General features: G+C 46.0%; 2 protein-coding genes across 2 annotated transcripts; both read right to left on the bottom strand.

Moving 5' to 3' along the window:
• Positions 1-1,544: 1,544 nt before the first annotated feature.
• On the bottom strand, positions 1,545-3,433 carry H6S33_001990 (uncharacterized protein; the record flags this gene model as incomplete). The annotated part of the gene is made up of 2 exons (XM_044833795.1): positions 1,545-2,202; positions 2,259-3,433. 2 exons carry the CDS (start codon positions 3,431-3,433, stop codon positions 1,545-1,547), a joined length of 1,833 nt encoding a protein of 610 aa, XP_044693133.1.
• A 9,469-nt stretch (positions 3,434-12,902) lies between these two features.
• H6S33_001989 (uncharacterized protein) lies at positions 12,903-14,952 on the bottom strand (the record flags this gene model as incomplete). Its single annotated transcript, XM_044833794.1, has 4 exons — positions 12,903-13,974; positions 14,037-14,246; positions 14,310-14,471; positions 14,528-14,952. 4 exons carry the CDS (start codon positions 14,950-14,952, stop codon positions 12,903-12,905), a joined length of 1,869 nt encoding a protein of 622 aa, XP_044693132.1.
• Positions 14,953-17,332: the final 2,380 nt, after the last annotated feature.

Raw genomic sequence — 17,332 nt, 5'->3', positions numbered from 1 at the left:
CTTTCAACGCACCCGCAAACTCCAAAGGAATTCCCCTCGACACGTGCGATCTAAATCCTTATTTTTCTGCTTCATCCTGGTATGACTGGCCGAAAAAATGGTATGGAACTCGCCATCTAGAGTTTACCTCTAGCCCCTCGTTTTCTGCACAGTTCTTAATTCACCTGCCTTAGCCCGATCCAGATACAAATAGCTGGATCTGTACTTCGCATCTCAACCGCAACCGCTCGTCATAAGTCTCATCTCGTGGCCAGGAAAGGGACAGTGCTGTTTGTTTGGGTGCACTTCTCATGCATATCTGTAGTTAACCCAAATAAATGCGCTGTTTCATAGTCCCGTCTAGTGCAGCTGCAGCTGTGATGGGCCTGAGATGGGATCGATGCTTATTCGTATACATTAGATGCACTATCAATGCCAATGCTGGTAAATCTAATCTATCACAATTCCATGTGCCTCCATCTTTGAAACAACGTGTTGTTTCGTAGCATTTGACCACATGCAGATGCAGGGCACGGAAGGGCATACAGCGAGTGATACCACAAGATGCACATTTACAATCCTCCACCCAACCCCATCCTGATAAAATTTGTTAGGGCGGCGGAGAGAAAGATCATCACCAAAGGGCACTTTGGCCTTTCCTTAACGTACCAGGGGGAAAGAGAAACCAAAACCAAAAACTAGTTAGGCGTATCGCGAAGTAGCCTGCAGGAGCAGTAACCACGCCCGAGGAGTGCACAGCCATCTTGTTGTCCATCTATCTGCCTTGCAACCTGGGACCGGCTGTACAAGAGGATGGAGATGGATGTCAGGATAGCAGCAGCAGCAGGCACTCATTACATGTAGACTTCCATCCATGCTGGCTAGCTAGCTGTCCTTTAGCTTCCTGGCTTCGCGCCTCCTCTTTTGCACTGCATATATCAGATCAGATCAGATCAAGATAATTGATCAAGAGTCCCCACAGCCAGGATTAACACTTCTGGTTCTAATAGCAGCCACGCAATGTGGCATGAAAAGGTACAGCCAGGACAGCGTACTCCTCCCAGCTAGTAGTCTCATGATCCGTGTAGGTACAGTTATCTAGACATTTATTTTAATCATTAAATCGTGCACAACATTCGCCTCCTATAGCCAATGAAACCATCGTGAACTCTATCTCTTCTGTCGTGATATCGTATGAAAGGAAATGTGAAGATAAAAAGAAAAAAATAATAAAAAATGAACAATATGTAAAAAATGAAATGAAAATAAAAAGACGCCATTCCATATAAATTCACTCCAATCCCCTCAAATAGCCTTACCTTCTTTTTTTTTTTTTTTCTTCCTGACCATTTTCAGCATATAACACGTACCAACAAGTGTTCGGGGAAGTCAATAAACAAAATAAAGAAAACAAAACAAAAATCATTTCCCACCCAAAGTCCGCTATGCTGAAATTTATGATCAAAACACAAAAAAAAAGGTAAAGAAAGAAATAGAAAAAAAGCAGAAAACCAAGAAAAAAAACCCAGCGCCTCAAATGTGATTTTTCATGAATAAACCTGACTCTAATCCTCATACTCACCCTCTGCATCTTCGTCGTAATCCTCATTACTAAGATCGATAGTGGATGGTCCATATTGACTACTTCTCCTCCTCTCTTCCCCCTCAATCGAATCTTTCCCATGACATAGAAGCTTATAACCCCCTTCCCCGGTCTTCTCAACAATTCGCTCTTCAAGGGCCCAATGGATGAGGTCCTCGTCCATCACCCATGTCTTAGTATCGATGTCCTTGTAGTTATTCTTCTCGTAATGCTTCCCCACGTGTTCCATTCTTGTATCCCAGCTACCGGGTCCTGAGAATTCCTTGTGACAGTATCCGCATATGCTCCTCTCGGGAGGAGCACGACGTTCCTTGCGGCAGCGGTCCTGAATCTGAGGAATCTCATGTCCGAGCCAATTTTTCATCTCGGATGCGTTCTTAGTGTTGTTGGTGACCTTGGGCCCGTGCATGCGTTTCAGGTGTTGTCCAAATAGGTCTTTTCTATTGAAGTACGCCTTACGATCTGCACAATTGGCATAGTCGCAGCGCCAGTAGTGAAGCTGTAGGTGCTGTGAGAAGACGTGGCGTTTCCACTCATTCTTTGACCCGAATGTTTGCTCGCAGTTTGCAAAGTGGAATGTACAGAGGAAGGGTCTGGTGTGCTTGGTCTGCATGTGTTTACTATATATCATCGTCAGCGGGTGTATCAAATGGGAAAGATACTAAGGTTTAATTACCGAAAGTCAGAGTTGTGCCTAAATATCTTGTTGGGATGCTCTGGGCACTGCTGTCGCTCCTTAGTCTTCTTGCCTGCACCTCTTCCTTTGTGATTCTTTCCATTTGCGTTAGTGGTTGCGTCAGGATGAGGCTTCATCAACTCTGCCCGAGCCTTATTCGAGAGCTGTGGATTTGTAGAACCACTTCTCGATCGACGGCGCTCCCGCCTCGCTTCTAGTACTGCTACCGTAGGTGGAGAAGAGGCCTGAGGCGAGACTTTAGAAGTTGGTGAAGAACAGGACATATCCATTGCATCAGGAAGGTAATACTGATCTATAGTAGCATCCCAGGGGCTAGCACTTCCATGATCATGTTCATGATCACTATGCTCGTGTCCGTTGACATATATTCCTGGTATGCTATTGCTGTGTGGTCTCCGGGTCAAGTCTTCTCTATCATCATTTTCGTCTTCTGCCGGGCTTATCTGTATATTCTTCAAGCTGACAAAGGAAGAATCCTGGCTGAGACGGTGGTCAAGCGGAGAAGAATTGTTGATATCCGTATTGGATTCGACTGAGTAATCAGAGTGCCTTCTCCAGAGATCGTTGGTATTGATCCCTGGCGAAGAAGGTGAAAGACACCCGATACCATCGATAGATGATCTTTGAGAGTGGCCTCCGGAATCCCTGCGTTGATAGCTAGATTGGTCGTCGTAGTTGACTTCTTGAAAGTGTTGTTCATCCGGGGATCCAGTGCTGGCTGTCCTACCAGGGGAAAATGGATATTCATATACAGAGCTGACTGCCGACGAAGTGTAGTCGTCGTAGTGTGATCCCTGCCCCCAGCTTGTCGCGATGGAAAGGTGTGTGTTATGGGGGGTAACGTATCCAGTGGTACTATTGATCCCCACTAAGGGCCTGGAAGAGTTGTTGTCGGTCATGAACCGCGTAATTGGTGTGGTTATATCTGTGGATGTATCCTCAGGGAGCCTTAATTCGGCTAACTTTTGGACTCTCTCCTCAAGTCCTGAAGAGACCGGATGGTTGAAATCCCAAGAACCAAATTTATCCTCACTGATATGAACAGGCTGGTAAGTCCTATTTAGAAGTATTTGACCAGGCTGATAAATATCATGATCGCTTTCAGTTGAGTGGAGTAGGCTTTCCATGGAAGTCTGGCCAAGAGTATCTCCCATTATTGACGGAGGTGCTCCGAACTTAATACTATAGCGCAAGAATGTCAGACATAGGTTCTCTTAAGAGGTCTTTGATATCGAACTTGTCGCCCTACAAGAGAACTTGCGCTTCTTCTGTAGTTGCAGGGTAGAAACCCAGCCCGATGGAATCCGCCTTGGTGCAACAGGAATATGCAGAGCATTGCTCGTGGAGATTGAGGAGAAAGACGAGACGGGCAAAACTTGTTCAGGAAGAAGTCCTGGAACCAACATGACATATTTACAAACCTTTTAAATCTTTTTAGGGTAGTGATATCTTTGTCTATGGTTGATGAATGAACCTAGATGATGGTAGAGGTGTCAGAATTGCCATTGGACGTATGGAAATAACTAGATAAACAAGATGGTGGAAATTGACTAACCGAATTCCCTGAGTCTTGATATATGTGCGTATGATGTTGATACACTGTATACTCCACAAGGATTGTTTCCGAGTAGGTTTATCTTCGAAATATAGAGGCGGTGCGGGAGCTTGTTATGTAAACTAAGCTGAACTTGACAATTCAATAATGTTCTATAAAGGAATAGAACTTAGCTAGGTGCAGAATATAGAGAATATATTTTGGGCTGTGTAGATGGTTGGTCGAGAGGGGGAGACAAGGCAGCTTTGTACCTTCTTTGGCTCAAACCACTTGCATTATGATGCCTTCCTTGATTGACGCGAAGTTGGGCGCGCGCTCTGGTTCGCATAGTTGTCGAACACTGCCCCAAACTAAGCGGGGGGAGGGTGATTCTGAAGAGCCTCAAATTCTTTCCTTACTTTTTTATTGAATGTTACGTCTGTCGCCGTTTCTTAGCTATATTTTTTTCTGCCCACAGTCGCAAGGGTGTGAAGCCGGGAATTGTGGTTGGCTAAGATGCTGCATCGGTGCGCAAAGAGTATTTCGCACCATTCTCTCACATATCTGCAGGTCGGAAACGATGCGCACGAACCAAACTCTCTGGAGAAGAGTATGCAGCATGTACGTATGGTGCATACATACATATTATCAACAGATTGAATATTTTTTCAAAGATGGATGTCTTTCCGTTCATGGCACCGACATATCTGAGCCGTTGGAGATTGGCTCAGCATAGATGTAGCATCAAGCTATGGAAGATCCCCGATATCTGGAGCTTCTCTTGCATCCTGGTAACTGCAGACATGTAGTATCGAAAAGCCAGTCATAGGTCTCCCGTTACGGGCGAAACCTATCCATTCCGGGTGGCTGCTGCGAGTTGTGAACAGGTGAGAGCCGAAGAAGTTTCTCCTTTCGAATAGTGCATAGAGTAGAGAGCACCTTGAGTACTCAGGCTCAGGCACACACCACACAATTCAGGCACACACCACCACCCCTCCAGGCACACACCACTCTGTGACTAGGCAACAGCGGCGCGGCAAGAGGTACGTACTTGAATACATACCCGAGTACATGTCAGTACATGTATGTAAGTAAGTAGGAATCTCACTAACCTATTCAGTCACGTTCTATAGATGAATTACAGTAGTGAACAATGGAGTAGGATAGTAATATTTGGTTAGCTGTTTGTTTCATCTGCGTGGTGTTTCTACATCTTCCTTTTCCCCACTGTAACACATCGGGCCGAAAATCGATAATATCATAGGACGCAGCTAGCACCGCTAGGTGTACCTACATCCTTCTGTAACACGAGGGATCCGGCGGCTACGTCTAAAGCACATGTATGTAGGTACATACTTCTGTACTCTAAACTGTTTACTGTCCGCCATACTTCATCTGCAGAGCCTCATGATCAGCCTTTCGCCAACAGACAGACTCGGCACCCCTGTCTCGGCTTTCTTCGCCCTTGGGCGTCCCGGAATTTCGTGTAACTGTGACACCACAATGTGTACTACATCTGCCAAAGCAATGCCCACTCGTGCGGTAGCACCCACTCTAATATCTATCACTTTTCTCAACTCATCAACAAACTTACAATTTCTTCTACTGTGATTGGCTGTTAGTCCCTTCAATTACAATCTTGGTCGACATGGTCGACTTAATAAGCCTGCTCACGATACCTAGCCCCTCATTACCAAAGTCGGGAATCCTACTGTAAATACCTACGTATCACAGCACTTACAACTGCCGTACCTTACTGGTCCAAAAGGCGATCAAAAGTAGGTGGGAACACCTTGCGCCTCTAGAGCTACAGTATTCTAGAATAGAGCAGCGCAGCGGTAAACTTATGGAATTAGCCTTATCTGCAGACAACTATGTAACCGCAATCCAATTGTCAATATATGTAAATATTGACGGATAGATAACACAGCCGGAACACATACACATTGTTGATCGTTTACCTCTCGAACTCAAAAGCCCCTTCTCGTTGACGGACGGAGGCCGAGAGGCATGTCATGTTGGCAAAAGAGGCTGAGTCGAAGGGGGAGGAGGATGGAGAACGCCCGTCTCGTCTAGGAAAATGCAGTCTCGGGCGCTAGCTCTTCAAGCCTGGGGCTGAACCAATCAGATACTTCTTAGGCCTGGTTCAAATTTTCAAGTCGAGATGAAACAACAGCATAACACACCGGCGAATTCCGGGAAAGCAACAGGAAGACGTTGAATTTACATGAGCTGCTTTAATCTTTAATCTAGCGACTACATACATACATGACTGAATACACAAGCCGGTCCAGTTGACAATCTGTTTCGGAAATTAATTAATTCAATAACTAAGGTATGCATTTGATCAGGTACAGATAGGTACAAGTTCGCATACCGCATACATTCAACATGGAGTCACCCCGGACCCAGTTGAGCCTCGAAGTGGGGAAGTCAAGAGTAATAGTAATAGCTGGCCTGTTCAGGTATGCATCAACCCTCTATTTTACAGAACAACCGCCTCACAGCCATTCTAGAAGCCGCCAATCAGGGTAACCGGCCATGACAGTCGAAAAGACGATTTGATGATTAGTTTTGACATTAGTATTTTGTTTTTGTCGTGCGGGAGGGGGTTAGAATTACATGGTTCTGAATCTGGGGCGGTATTTCCATGTCAGTTGGCTTGGAGTCGGCTCCGACGTGATCTTGAGAAGTTTTTGTGCGCACCTGCAACGGACAACAAACCACTTGTGCGCACCACGAGCTCGGGCCAAACAATTGATATTACGAGGCACACAAACCAGGTTCTGAATCTATAGAGTAAGTTTTGCGTGCATGAGTTCGAATTGAGAACTATGGCACTGTTCAAGATCCGTCGATTGATTGAGGCTCTTTAGGGCGAACCATTTGCACTATGGCCTAGCTGTGGGGAACATGAGATGGGTGCAGAAACATGAATCATTCGGTCGGTTAAAAGCTAGATTAGTCTCACAATGGCTTTCTCAGAATGTTAACATGGATCACAATCTCAAGAGATGTTAAGCATGATCCATCACTCGAGAGGGCTACACTTCCTGACTCAAATAATAAGACCGGCTGGCAACGGATGCGTTTTCTCCCACACTTTTAGGAACATTGTGTTCATGAGATAACATGCGGTCATTCCCGATCTATAATAATTCATAAATTTGAGAGTGGTCCTACCATTCTCTTACTCAATTTTCTCTTGAGGACAGCCCTACTAGCTACATATGATGCAGAGAAGCAGAAAGGGGAGAATTACATATCACGATGATATTGGCGCCTTAGTCTACAAGACCCCACTCGTCTAATGCCGGTCCGCCTTATTTTTGATACCCTGCGCAATTGTATATCTCACATGATTAAAATCTAGCTCTCGATGCAGCAGATCTAATCACTGCATGTGAAGTCGTGTGTGCAGGAAGAGGTGGCATATGTGCAAATTTTTGTTGATTCAAAACTGTGGATGTACGTGTTCTTGAATTGGAATGCACGAGCTAGGGGCGAGAGGAGAGGAACGATCTATCGGATGCACGTCATGATTCTATGGTGTCGTCTACTTTTTTTTTTGTCGTTTACCTCTAATATTTTCGATAGCATTCAAATATCGCACTAGTACTGCATGTGTCTATACGGCGCGCATGTACGTACCTACATGACATTTAGTTAAAACCCCGCCAAATTGCAAAAAAGCGCTTTGATTTGACCACAAACCAATTGATTTTTTTTCAGAGGCAGTTTTCTTGTAAAGGTGCAATTGATCGATGAACCGAATCAGCTTCTAATATTTTCGATTTTTAGCTGTGAGGAGTAGGGATTGGTTCTTATATTACTGGGGTCTAGAAGCTCGAGCGTAACCTAATTTGGAAAAAATCTCCCTTATCAAATCTGTTGTCAAAACGGAACTCACGGGCCTACTAAAGCTTATGTGATGCTTTCATCCCGCTCAATTCTAGGCCCCTGACCCTGGTCCAAGAGTTTTCTGGTTGGCTATGAATAAATTCTATCACGGAATTGAGCATATAGTACACAATTCTTAATATAAAGTAAGAAAATTCTTTTTACGTCGTTATACAACACTAGCAGCTATGAAGAATAGACAAACCAAGAACCTAGTTTTTCAAAAGAAAAAAGGCATGAACAGCAGATCTAGATGGACCTTGCATCCTGCCCATTGCGGTGAGGGAAGATATGAAACAGGGTTAGGGTTACAAATAGCACCCTTATTAAAAATGTGCGCAACATACGGGAAATGTGGGTCCACACGAATTGAAAACATTTTCAAATCCATGATTGTGCGTAGTGTATATTCGCTCTAGATCGGAGTATCTGGTTATTAATGGCATCGACCCTGAGACGCACCTAAGTGCTGTAAGTCATCGATAATTCCCTGTATATATTGTATTGGAGTACTGTAGGGGGCAGCAGCACTTAACCAACTTTTGAAGCTCTCGGAAAGAATCAAAAGTTGTGAAAATCATTGTCAGACACCACATCATCTGGCATGAAACTGATGTAGTATGCTGGACGTAAGTGATCTTTGCATGAGCATCACAGAAAAAAGCCCTCGATCTTAAATAATCAAGATCTTCACATTAGTATACCCGAAGGATTGGAATAGTCTCAAGAAGCTTCTGTGGAAAATACTGTGAAGCTTAGATCTGCACCAGGCCATAGGTCGCAGCCAGATTATAACGCCAAATTAGAACTTGTAAATTAGGATGAGCCGGCGTTGAATGCGGAGGGAGCACGGTTATAGAGAAGCCAGAGGCACAGCTGGAGATATCGAGAGCTCAAGGGAGGAGTTGAGAAGGAGATCTAGGGAGGATTGCATCCTTTAGCTGCATCCCTTAGCTGCAGTCATCAATTGGCGTTGGTCGGGTTAGGGTTTGTAAATACATCTCTTGGCGTCGACTCCCAGCACCGACCCCGGCCCCAAAAGTTATAATGACCATCTAAGAAAGATATCGAGTCTCTTTTGAAGCTCGATCAACCTTTACCAAGTAGTAACTTGGTAGACGCTTTTAAAATAATCACACAGATAATCACACAGATAATCACACACGCCGCCAAATAGATCATGTATTGCCAGGTCACAAAAACAACTGCGCACCCCAGATGCCAACCAACAGTCGATCTCATTTTCACACAACACGACCCCTAACCCTCTTCCTTAAACAAGACCCAAGATTCTGGTTCCATGGCTCTCTAGTCCCACGGATATACCATAGTATTCTCCATATATATCTATTGTGTTTGTTAGCATCATGATGGTCGTTGGCTGTCGTTGGGTGCGCAGTTATTTACCCACGGCCCATGACATTATGCAACTTTTGTTGTTCTAGAGTACCGAGACGGGAGCTAGATTTTGATAGCTGTCAAATAGCGAACCCCATATACGTCGTGCGTATGTATCTAGGGGACACGTTAGCTAGATGAATTCAGGTATCGACTCACAATTAATCCGCTGTACTGCCTGTTACTACTAGTGATATATCTGATCCCCAATCAATATTTCCGGTACATGCATGATGGTCTTTATGAATCTTCCCTTCTTCCTCTTCTTCCCCACTAAAACCTTAGGTTTGTCTCCGGCGCAACTTAGGCCATTTCCAACACGGCGAAGGGATAGTAACGACCTTTTGAGTATCTTTCGAAGTCTCCTGTACACGTGTGGTGGGAGTTTATAAGCGGCATACAGAAGACTAACCTGGGTTTAGAGTCGATTATCATCGAGAGAACGACGATGGGAGGATGGAGAATTCGAAGTATGCTTGTGGATTCGTTGCATTATGAGTGGGTGTAGGGTATACATATGATTACATTCCCGTCCCGCTACATGCGTGTACGTACGTACATCGAGGGATCCGGGATTAAACGGCGTTTATTGATGATGAATAGTGTTTGGGAGAAGTAGGTTGGTATACCGAATTCGTCGCCCTATCTGGACTCAAGATTGATCATGGTGATAGAATCAGCCTTCAGGATAAATATCTGAAGGCTCACCCCCGCTTTGAAGGGGAACGTTATTTATTATATCTTGGGCCACTGTTGGTAGGTAAGTTCGATCTAAGAGCCATCAATCTCTGCAAGGATGTATGTATAATTATGCTTACAGTTATTTCCAGGGTAGATCTAGAAAGTAAACGACAACTAAGCCATCTTAGTTAGTCTTCCCGAACTACATGTATGGTGCGCCCACTCTTAAAGGTGACCAAAAGTGGCGGAAAGTCAATCGCTGATAACTTTATGACCATGATAGATATTAAAAATTCGGAAGAATAGAAGTATAGTAATAGTGATAAACTTTAGTTCTATTTTTCCGAATTTTTGATATCTATCATGGTCATAAAGTTATCAGCGATTGAAAATGGCTGTTTTTTGTATGTAAAAAGCGCCAAGACTGAACAAAGTGGAACGGTATTATACCCATTTATACTCCCCGAAAAGCAAACCTGATCGAGTTGTGGCAGTGATGCAGGAAAATGGCTTGAAGTGAGCCCTCTGGTTGGCCTATGAGTCCATATTGCAGCCACAATTGTTCCACATCCATTTGCCGTCGTGTCACCTTTAAGAGTGTGCGCATCATATATATTGAAATCTCCCACCCCCATCCCCGCTAAAACGGGTGCTCTACAGGCTACAAGACGCACATTTCTCAACTCATATACATCTGAAAGATCAGTTCAACTACATATCTACAGCTACTCAGCAAAAGTGTTCGTGATTTAGTTTTAATGTCAGTGCGCAGTGTGGCGCACCCATGACGTTGATGTTATTAATGTAGAGATTTAAAACAACGAAAAATATATAATATAGTTCGTGACTATATAAAAAAAGATAGGTCATTGATCTTATTCTTCATTGATTCCGGGCTCCATTGGTCACTGGGAAGGTTTTCTCTTGGGGGGTTTTTAATGGTCCGCCAGAGTTACATATATAGAGAAATGTGTCACTCCGAAATCGGAATCACGAATATGTAGACAGAACAGATATAGGTTGGCATTCGCGGCGCATCGGTACGTTGGCCCTTTCTTCCCCCCTTTCCCCCCGAATCCCCGGCGCCCACTACACAGGTGTATGGGATGGATATATCAGAGAGCTTCCCCATTTCAACAATAATAGAACTGAGGTAAAAGAAAGAAGAAGAAAAAAACAATTGTTTGTGTAGTGGATCTAAGCGGGATTCGAACCCGGTATCCGCTGTCGTCATAAGTTTCCTAAACCGGAGGCATAGACCACTACACAAACAGAACTTGTTGGAGAAACTGCATGCTGGGAGGATGGTAAACGACACAAGTATACGTACATACTATGTAGTCTCGTACCCATCTGTAAGTACCGTACTTGCAGTAACTTCTATGCTAGCTGCCCACCAGTCCCAACAAGCCGTCCGTCGGTCTTCCTTTCTGGCGTATGTACAATGTATCTGTTGGCGGGGGGGCATACATACAAGTTACACAATGTACATACATACATCAGTAACCAGCAGCCACGCCCGCCCCTCCGCATTAATCAAAATCTGACTCTTTTAGCTCGCTTCACCACGTGTTCTCGTATCCTCACCTGGCCCATCGACGTTACTACCGGCGTATGCTACTTCCTTACCTCAGCTAGTACCTACGAACCCAAGTTCGCCGCCATTCTTAAGCCTCCGGGGAACGGCGTAGCTATTCTCGGAAGCGCTTGTCGCCGGAATTGGCGGAAATGCTGAAGGAACGCTCGAGCGCTAGCTCACCTTTACAGACATCGTAAGAAGCGTTACAGGCATCCCGCCAATAGTCCACCACGGCCGACGCCGGATTAATGTAGTAATATGTGAAGGTTTGGCGAGCCTGCCCGCGACGATCTACTCCGCCGAACATTCGGAGGCGGCGCAGGGGTTTCGTTATTGAGAGTGTAGTATGCTGATGCACCCAGGCGTTCTGAGGCGTGTTGAAATATTTTACCAACACTAAGAGCATGCAAGAGCCATTTACATATCCGCTCCGATACTCTTGCGCTAGAACAGATCGCCAAGACCCCCACGAGTGATTTCGTATGAGTGGTTGCACAACCAATCACTCGCAATCACAGGGTGTCACTCGTCTCCCGGTAACCGGCGCTAGCTGTAGCTCAAAGTGCGTTTCCTGACATTGCACATTTAGGATTTACAGTCGTTTTTCATTTTTCATCACCTCCTCCTACACCCAATATTCTCAGTTATCGCAACAAGACTATACAATGTCATGTAGTTTTTATACTTTGGTAAACAAGTGGGACTATGTGGTTGCCTAGACTACCGATAATTACCTTACAAGTACCGACTCCCGCTTCCTAGAAGCACACAAGAACCCCGCGATCGTCGTCGTCGAAAACCCACCAACTAAGAATACTACTAGTACAACTGCAGCTACAGCGATGCAAGGTGTAGTTTGTCGCTGCTAGGTAAAATCCAGGAATAATGCTTGTAAGGTGAGCCCCCCCCGGGGGGGGGGGGGGGGGGTGGTTTCCGGTGGAGAATTCGACGGTATATCAATACGGTTCATCCTGGCCGTCCCCGTCTAGAAGGTCAGTTTATGAAGTTCCTCCCTTTCTTACCCCATAAATACAAGTCTAGGTTCCACGAGGGGGCTATTCTGAAGCCTAGAAGCGGCTACTGCCTAGAGAAAGAGTTGAAGGAACATTCCGGAGAGGAGTGCAGAATTAGTGAGTCATGTTGTCAAATTTCACATTTTTTCTCTGTTTCGCACCACCCCACAAATAGATTTGGTTCTCATTTCATAAAACTGAAACTGGGTAGTGTGTGTGGTACACTCATGTACACCTCATCCTCCGGGTATCTACAACTTTGTCAGCGCTCCTACATCAGGGCCGCAGTGTACGGCGCTGTCGCAGTCCCGCATTCCCGAGAAAGTCCCGCGAGTGATATCTCCTCACTGGTATTATTTTTGTACTCGAAAGCCTTATATCCTTGACACGGTCACTCTCTATTCATTCCTGATGAACCCAGATCTAGGCTGATAGATTCTTCGGTCATATCGCGAATTCCAAACGATTTGCATTTCTTATATATACATTCACATCATAAACATCTCTCCGCTTAAGGCCTAAGCCCTGATATCCTGAACTGACAACTTCACAACCTCCTCAGGCTTCAAGTACCCCAACCCCACCTGCAAATGGGCCGTACCGTCCGTGCCCAGCTCCACCTCACCCACGGCACCCCACTTCGCCTCAATCTTCTCCGCCACCTCCCTCAGCCCAAACTTGACCATGGCATACTCCAGCGCCCTCTGTGCCGAGTCCAGCGAGCCAACAATCCACGCGTGGTGCCCGCTGCTGGCCTCGCCGACAAAGTGTAGCCTACTGTCCGCGGTCGGACGTGTGAGGAAGGGGTACAGACTCTCGAACTGACCGGGCCCGAACAGCGCGAAGGCACCGGAGGTGTACGGGTCGTGATACCAGTCGAAGGCGTGGTGCGTCTGGTACTGCTCGCAGAGGAACTCGTACGTGATGCCGCTGGCGGCGTGGAGTCGCGCGAGATCGCGGAGGATCAAGTTGATCAGCGTACCCTCCCCGGTTGGGGAGTCTTGGCTGATGAGACTGGCGATGCGCTGTGCGTCCTGCGCCCAGGTGTAGGACGCCAGCAGCACCGTGGGTGCTGAGTGGTCATCCTCGAGGTTGTAGGAGGGGTAGACGCAAGTTCGGAGCGGGAGGTCGCTGGAGGCAGCGCCGCCCTCAGTGATGCCGCACCTCGTAATCCACCAGGCGGTTTTGAAGCGGATGCCGACTTTGCAGCTGGCGTCGTAGTGCAGGGCGCGGATGGCGTCCTTTTGCGCCGGGTGAAGTTCGGCACCAGTCAGGTCGATCCGCGCGGCGCAGGCGAGGGTTGTGGTGTTGAAGACGGTGTCGTATTCGCGGGTTTCAGTCTTGCCGAGGGGGCTGACCATGTCGACGTGCATTGTGTTTAGATCGTTGTTGCCAAAGGGGTCGCGCTTGAGGGCGATACGGGTCACGGAGGTGTACATTTCGGGCTGGGTTTGGATCTTCTTGAGTAAGGCCTCGGTCACCTTTCTGGTGCCGCCTTCGATGCAGAACCAGTCGACATCATCGTCGAACTCAAAGTCGAGGGAATCAATAACTGTTTCGGAGAAAGCTTGATCAAAAAGACCGCTTGACCTAGAATTATGGAAATGATTATTAGTGTATGAGGCGGGCACAGCTAGTGGTAGCGGACATACGTCTGGCCTGTTTCTAGCCATTGGATTGTGTGGAAGTCCAGGCCGGTTTCACCAGCGTACTCGAATACGGTTCGGAGATACTCTCGGGTGGAGTACTTGTCTGCTTCTTCTTTGAGCTTTTTGAAACCCTCTTCAAAATCAACCTTCATCGGGCCTTTGTATGGCTCTAGTGCCTGGCGCATAACCTCAGTGACTCCATCTCGTACTGCCCTATTATCAAATATTAGTACCTGTTTTATGAAAATGTAGCTCTCTATATATATGAATACTCACTGGTCCATCACCACACCCCCGCTCTCTGAACTAATCTTGTAATGATCAAAATCTCCATCCGATCCTGGGCCCAAGATGTCGTTGTACATCGCAGGGTTCCCAGTCCCGCTCAAGTAGTATGGTATAAGTGGAACTTCAAGTTCCTCGAAAAGCTGGAATGTTCTAGTTCACAAAATCAATAAAGTTGCACATCAACATGTTGTGTATCTGCAACTCACCTGTCCATCAATGGGATTCTTGGATACCGCATCGCCCCAATGTCATAATAGTCATGCGGTGCGTCCGAGAAGGTTTTGGTGTACATTCTCCCACCGACCCTACCTGATGCCTCTATGAGGTCATATGGAATTCCGACCTCGGTGAGGAGTTTGGCAAGAAATAGTCCGGCAACACCAGCCCCGACAATGCAGAATTTGAGAGATTTCAGATCGACAGGAGTTAGAGACCTTGGAGTTTTGTCATGGGGGAGGTGGTGAATGTCGGATAGAGTATCATCTCTGCCATCTCCAAGAATGGGCATGTTACGTCCGGGTGAACCAATCTGTCTACGCTTGGTGAGTTCCTTAAAGATCGTTTCACGGACGATCTGGCGAGCGTATTTGGCTCTGCAGCTAACCCCTTGGGTATTGGTAGAGGGTGTCATTATGGATTGAGAGGTCGGTGAGAATGTGCAATTGAAGTATCGTTTAAATGTGCAATTGAGGTATCAATGAACGACTTTGTCGGCCCTTTATATACAAAAGATTTGAGGTTGGTGTTGAGAGATTTAGTCCATGTAGATAGATCTAGATGCGGTATCCATGAGGCGCTCATGATCGCCATGGGTTGAAGTATAATGCGAGGTATTTTAGCTTCAGCTGAAGATAGAGTACTCGTATTTTCCTGACGTTTGTGGACGCGACTGATATTGCATGCCATACAAAAATACGCCAAACTCATGATTTTTGGTGTATGCAATAATGGCCCAGTTCAAAAACGTCAGGAAGATACTAGTACATGTATTTGGAAGTTCATGATTATCCTGTTTTGAGGAGCAGAAAGCGCCTGTACCACCATCGCCAGTCGTAAAGAAGAATGGCTGCATTGTAGATCACTCGACTAAGACAACGGCACTATGCCCGTTACGGATGCCAATAGTAATGATTAGTAACCAGAAAGATGGGGTACATATCGATCACCAGTCGTGAGACAGGTCAAGTCAAGAGAGGAGGAGGAGAAGAGATCAGTCGATGAGATTGAAATTAATAGCCATTCTCTCTGGTCTCGTTGTCAGCTTGTAATCCCACCGAAGCCACTTGACACGCTTCACTAATTGATATTATGAGGCCTAGGACCACCGTATCGTCAAATGCGCATCGTCAAATTAAGGTGGCTTCAATTGATACGTAGCATCAAGAAACATGCGCATGTGTCCCAATCAAGTGGCAATTCCGAATACCGATTCTTCCGTAGGCCATGTAAAGTAGATCCAGCTAGGGAAACAACAGACTTCAGCTCGAAAGGAATGTTTCCTTGATGCGGGGGGGAGGGGTGGAGATCTCCGGGCAATCGCCGACATGCATCCAACGTTACACCGCTCGACAGTACATGTGAGCTTGACGAGCTATCCCTGGAGGAGTGCGCAGGGCTTACGCATATCGCTACCAGAACTGTGCATCTTGGAATTTGAACCCGATAACTTAAACTCCTAACCTGAGTACTCTACACGAGGATGATGACGATTCAGCTGCTGCTGCTGCTGCTGATTATGTTGTTGGTATTTGTTTCAAATTAGTGAAGCTAGCGCGTGGTTCCTCTTCCCCGCATCAGCGCCTCGCAACTATCCCGCAATCATCCCGCATTGCATGCGTGAGACTGGAGTTCGCCCCATCTCGCCGCTTGGCTGAATAAAATATTTTCAGGTGTGGGTAGGGTCTATAATTAATTGTATTCTTGGAGACTGTCGTAGTCGAGTGACAGCCCATGAGTTGAAACAAACGCATTCTCTGAAACCCTAACCCACCTGTACTAACCTTCCTTACCAAGACCGTGTCGCTCTATCTGACTTCTCCTGCTCGCCGAGTATTTCGCAAGCCATCAGAAATCCACGTAGTAAAGTACATGTACTTGTCGAAACTTTATTCATGCATGTGCAGTTCAGAACACGTACTATGAGCTTATGGACACCTCACAATTACATGTACATAGAGCCCCTACTAGAGGTGGATTGGTACATATATGTATGCTATTCCGTCTACTTATAAATCCATGTACTTACCTCTTCTACCCCCTCCCCTTTTTTTTTTTTTCTTTTTCATCTTAGTCTTATCAAGCACTATTAGCGTTTTTGACGACTCAGACCTCCTACCCGAATTTGAAACAAGCTCTTTCATCGATTCTTCTACCAGACTATTGTGAGATGAATTATTCCGTCGAGCAACCAGACATCTGCACCTTATTGGTTATTGGAGAACTGCGTGATGTCGAAGCCAGTTATCGTTTTGATGATGATATATTGTATCCTTAGGGTAGTGAGTATTTTCAGTCGACGATTCATACGTCTACTTTAACTAACATCGAATAAGGTACAAAGCCCCATAAGTTTCCGCCCTCTACAAAGCCCGGCATGAGGAGCTCCTGAAGATTCTACAACATTTAGGGCCCGTTCGGCAACAGGCCAAAAACGGCGTTGACAGGAGTGAAAACTCCGTTTCAACGACCTTCTCGTTAGGCATTGACCCTTGGAATCTCCGTTTTGTCTTGTTGACGAACGGCCCTTAATTGCTATCAACAACCACAATAAGTACATCAACGTCGACGGGCTCAGTGGTGCCCAAGTAATCAGTCGGGGTAAGAATTCCTGCCTATCCCGTCGTTTTATCGACTTTTTTACTATTGCCATTCCCAAAATTATCAATTGATATCCCTGTCCCCGCTATGCCTTCTTCCCGCTAACAATATAAAGGCTTCGAGGTTGTCTGCAGCAGCAATTGGATATGTTGGTTTTCCGGTACTCTTCCACAGAAAATGCACCAGGAAACCGG

The sequence above is a fragment of the Morchella sextelata genome (genome assembly GCF_020137385.1).
Source record: "Morchella sextelata strain SCLS chromosome Unknown scls_12, whole genome shotgun sequence".
NCBI classification, from domain to species: domain Eukaryota; kingdom Fungi; phylum Ascomycota; class Pezizomycetes; order Pezizales; family Morchellaceae; genus Morchella; species Morchella sextelata.
Note: the sequence above shows the minus strand (reverse complement) of the source record. Positions and strands in the feature narration are given on the sequence as shown.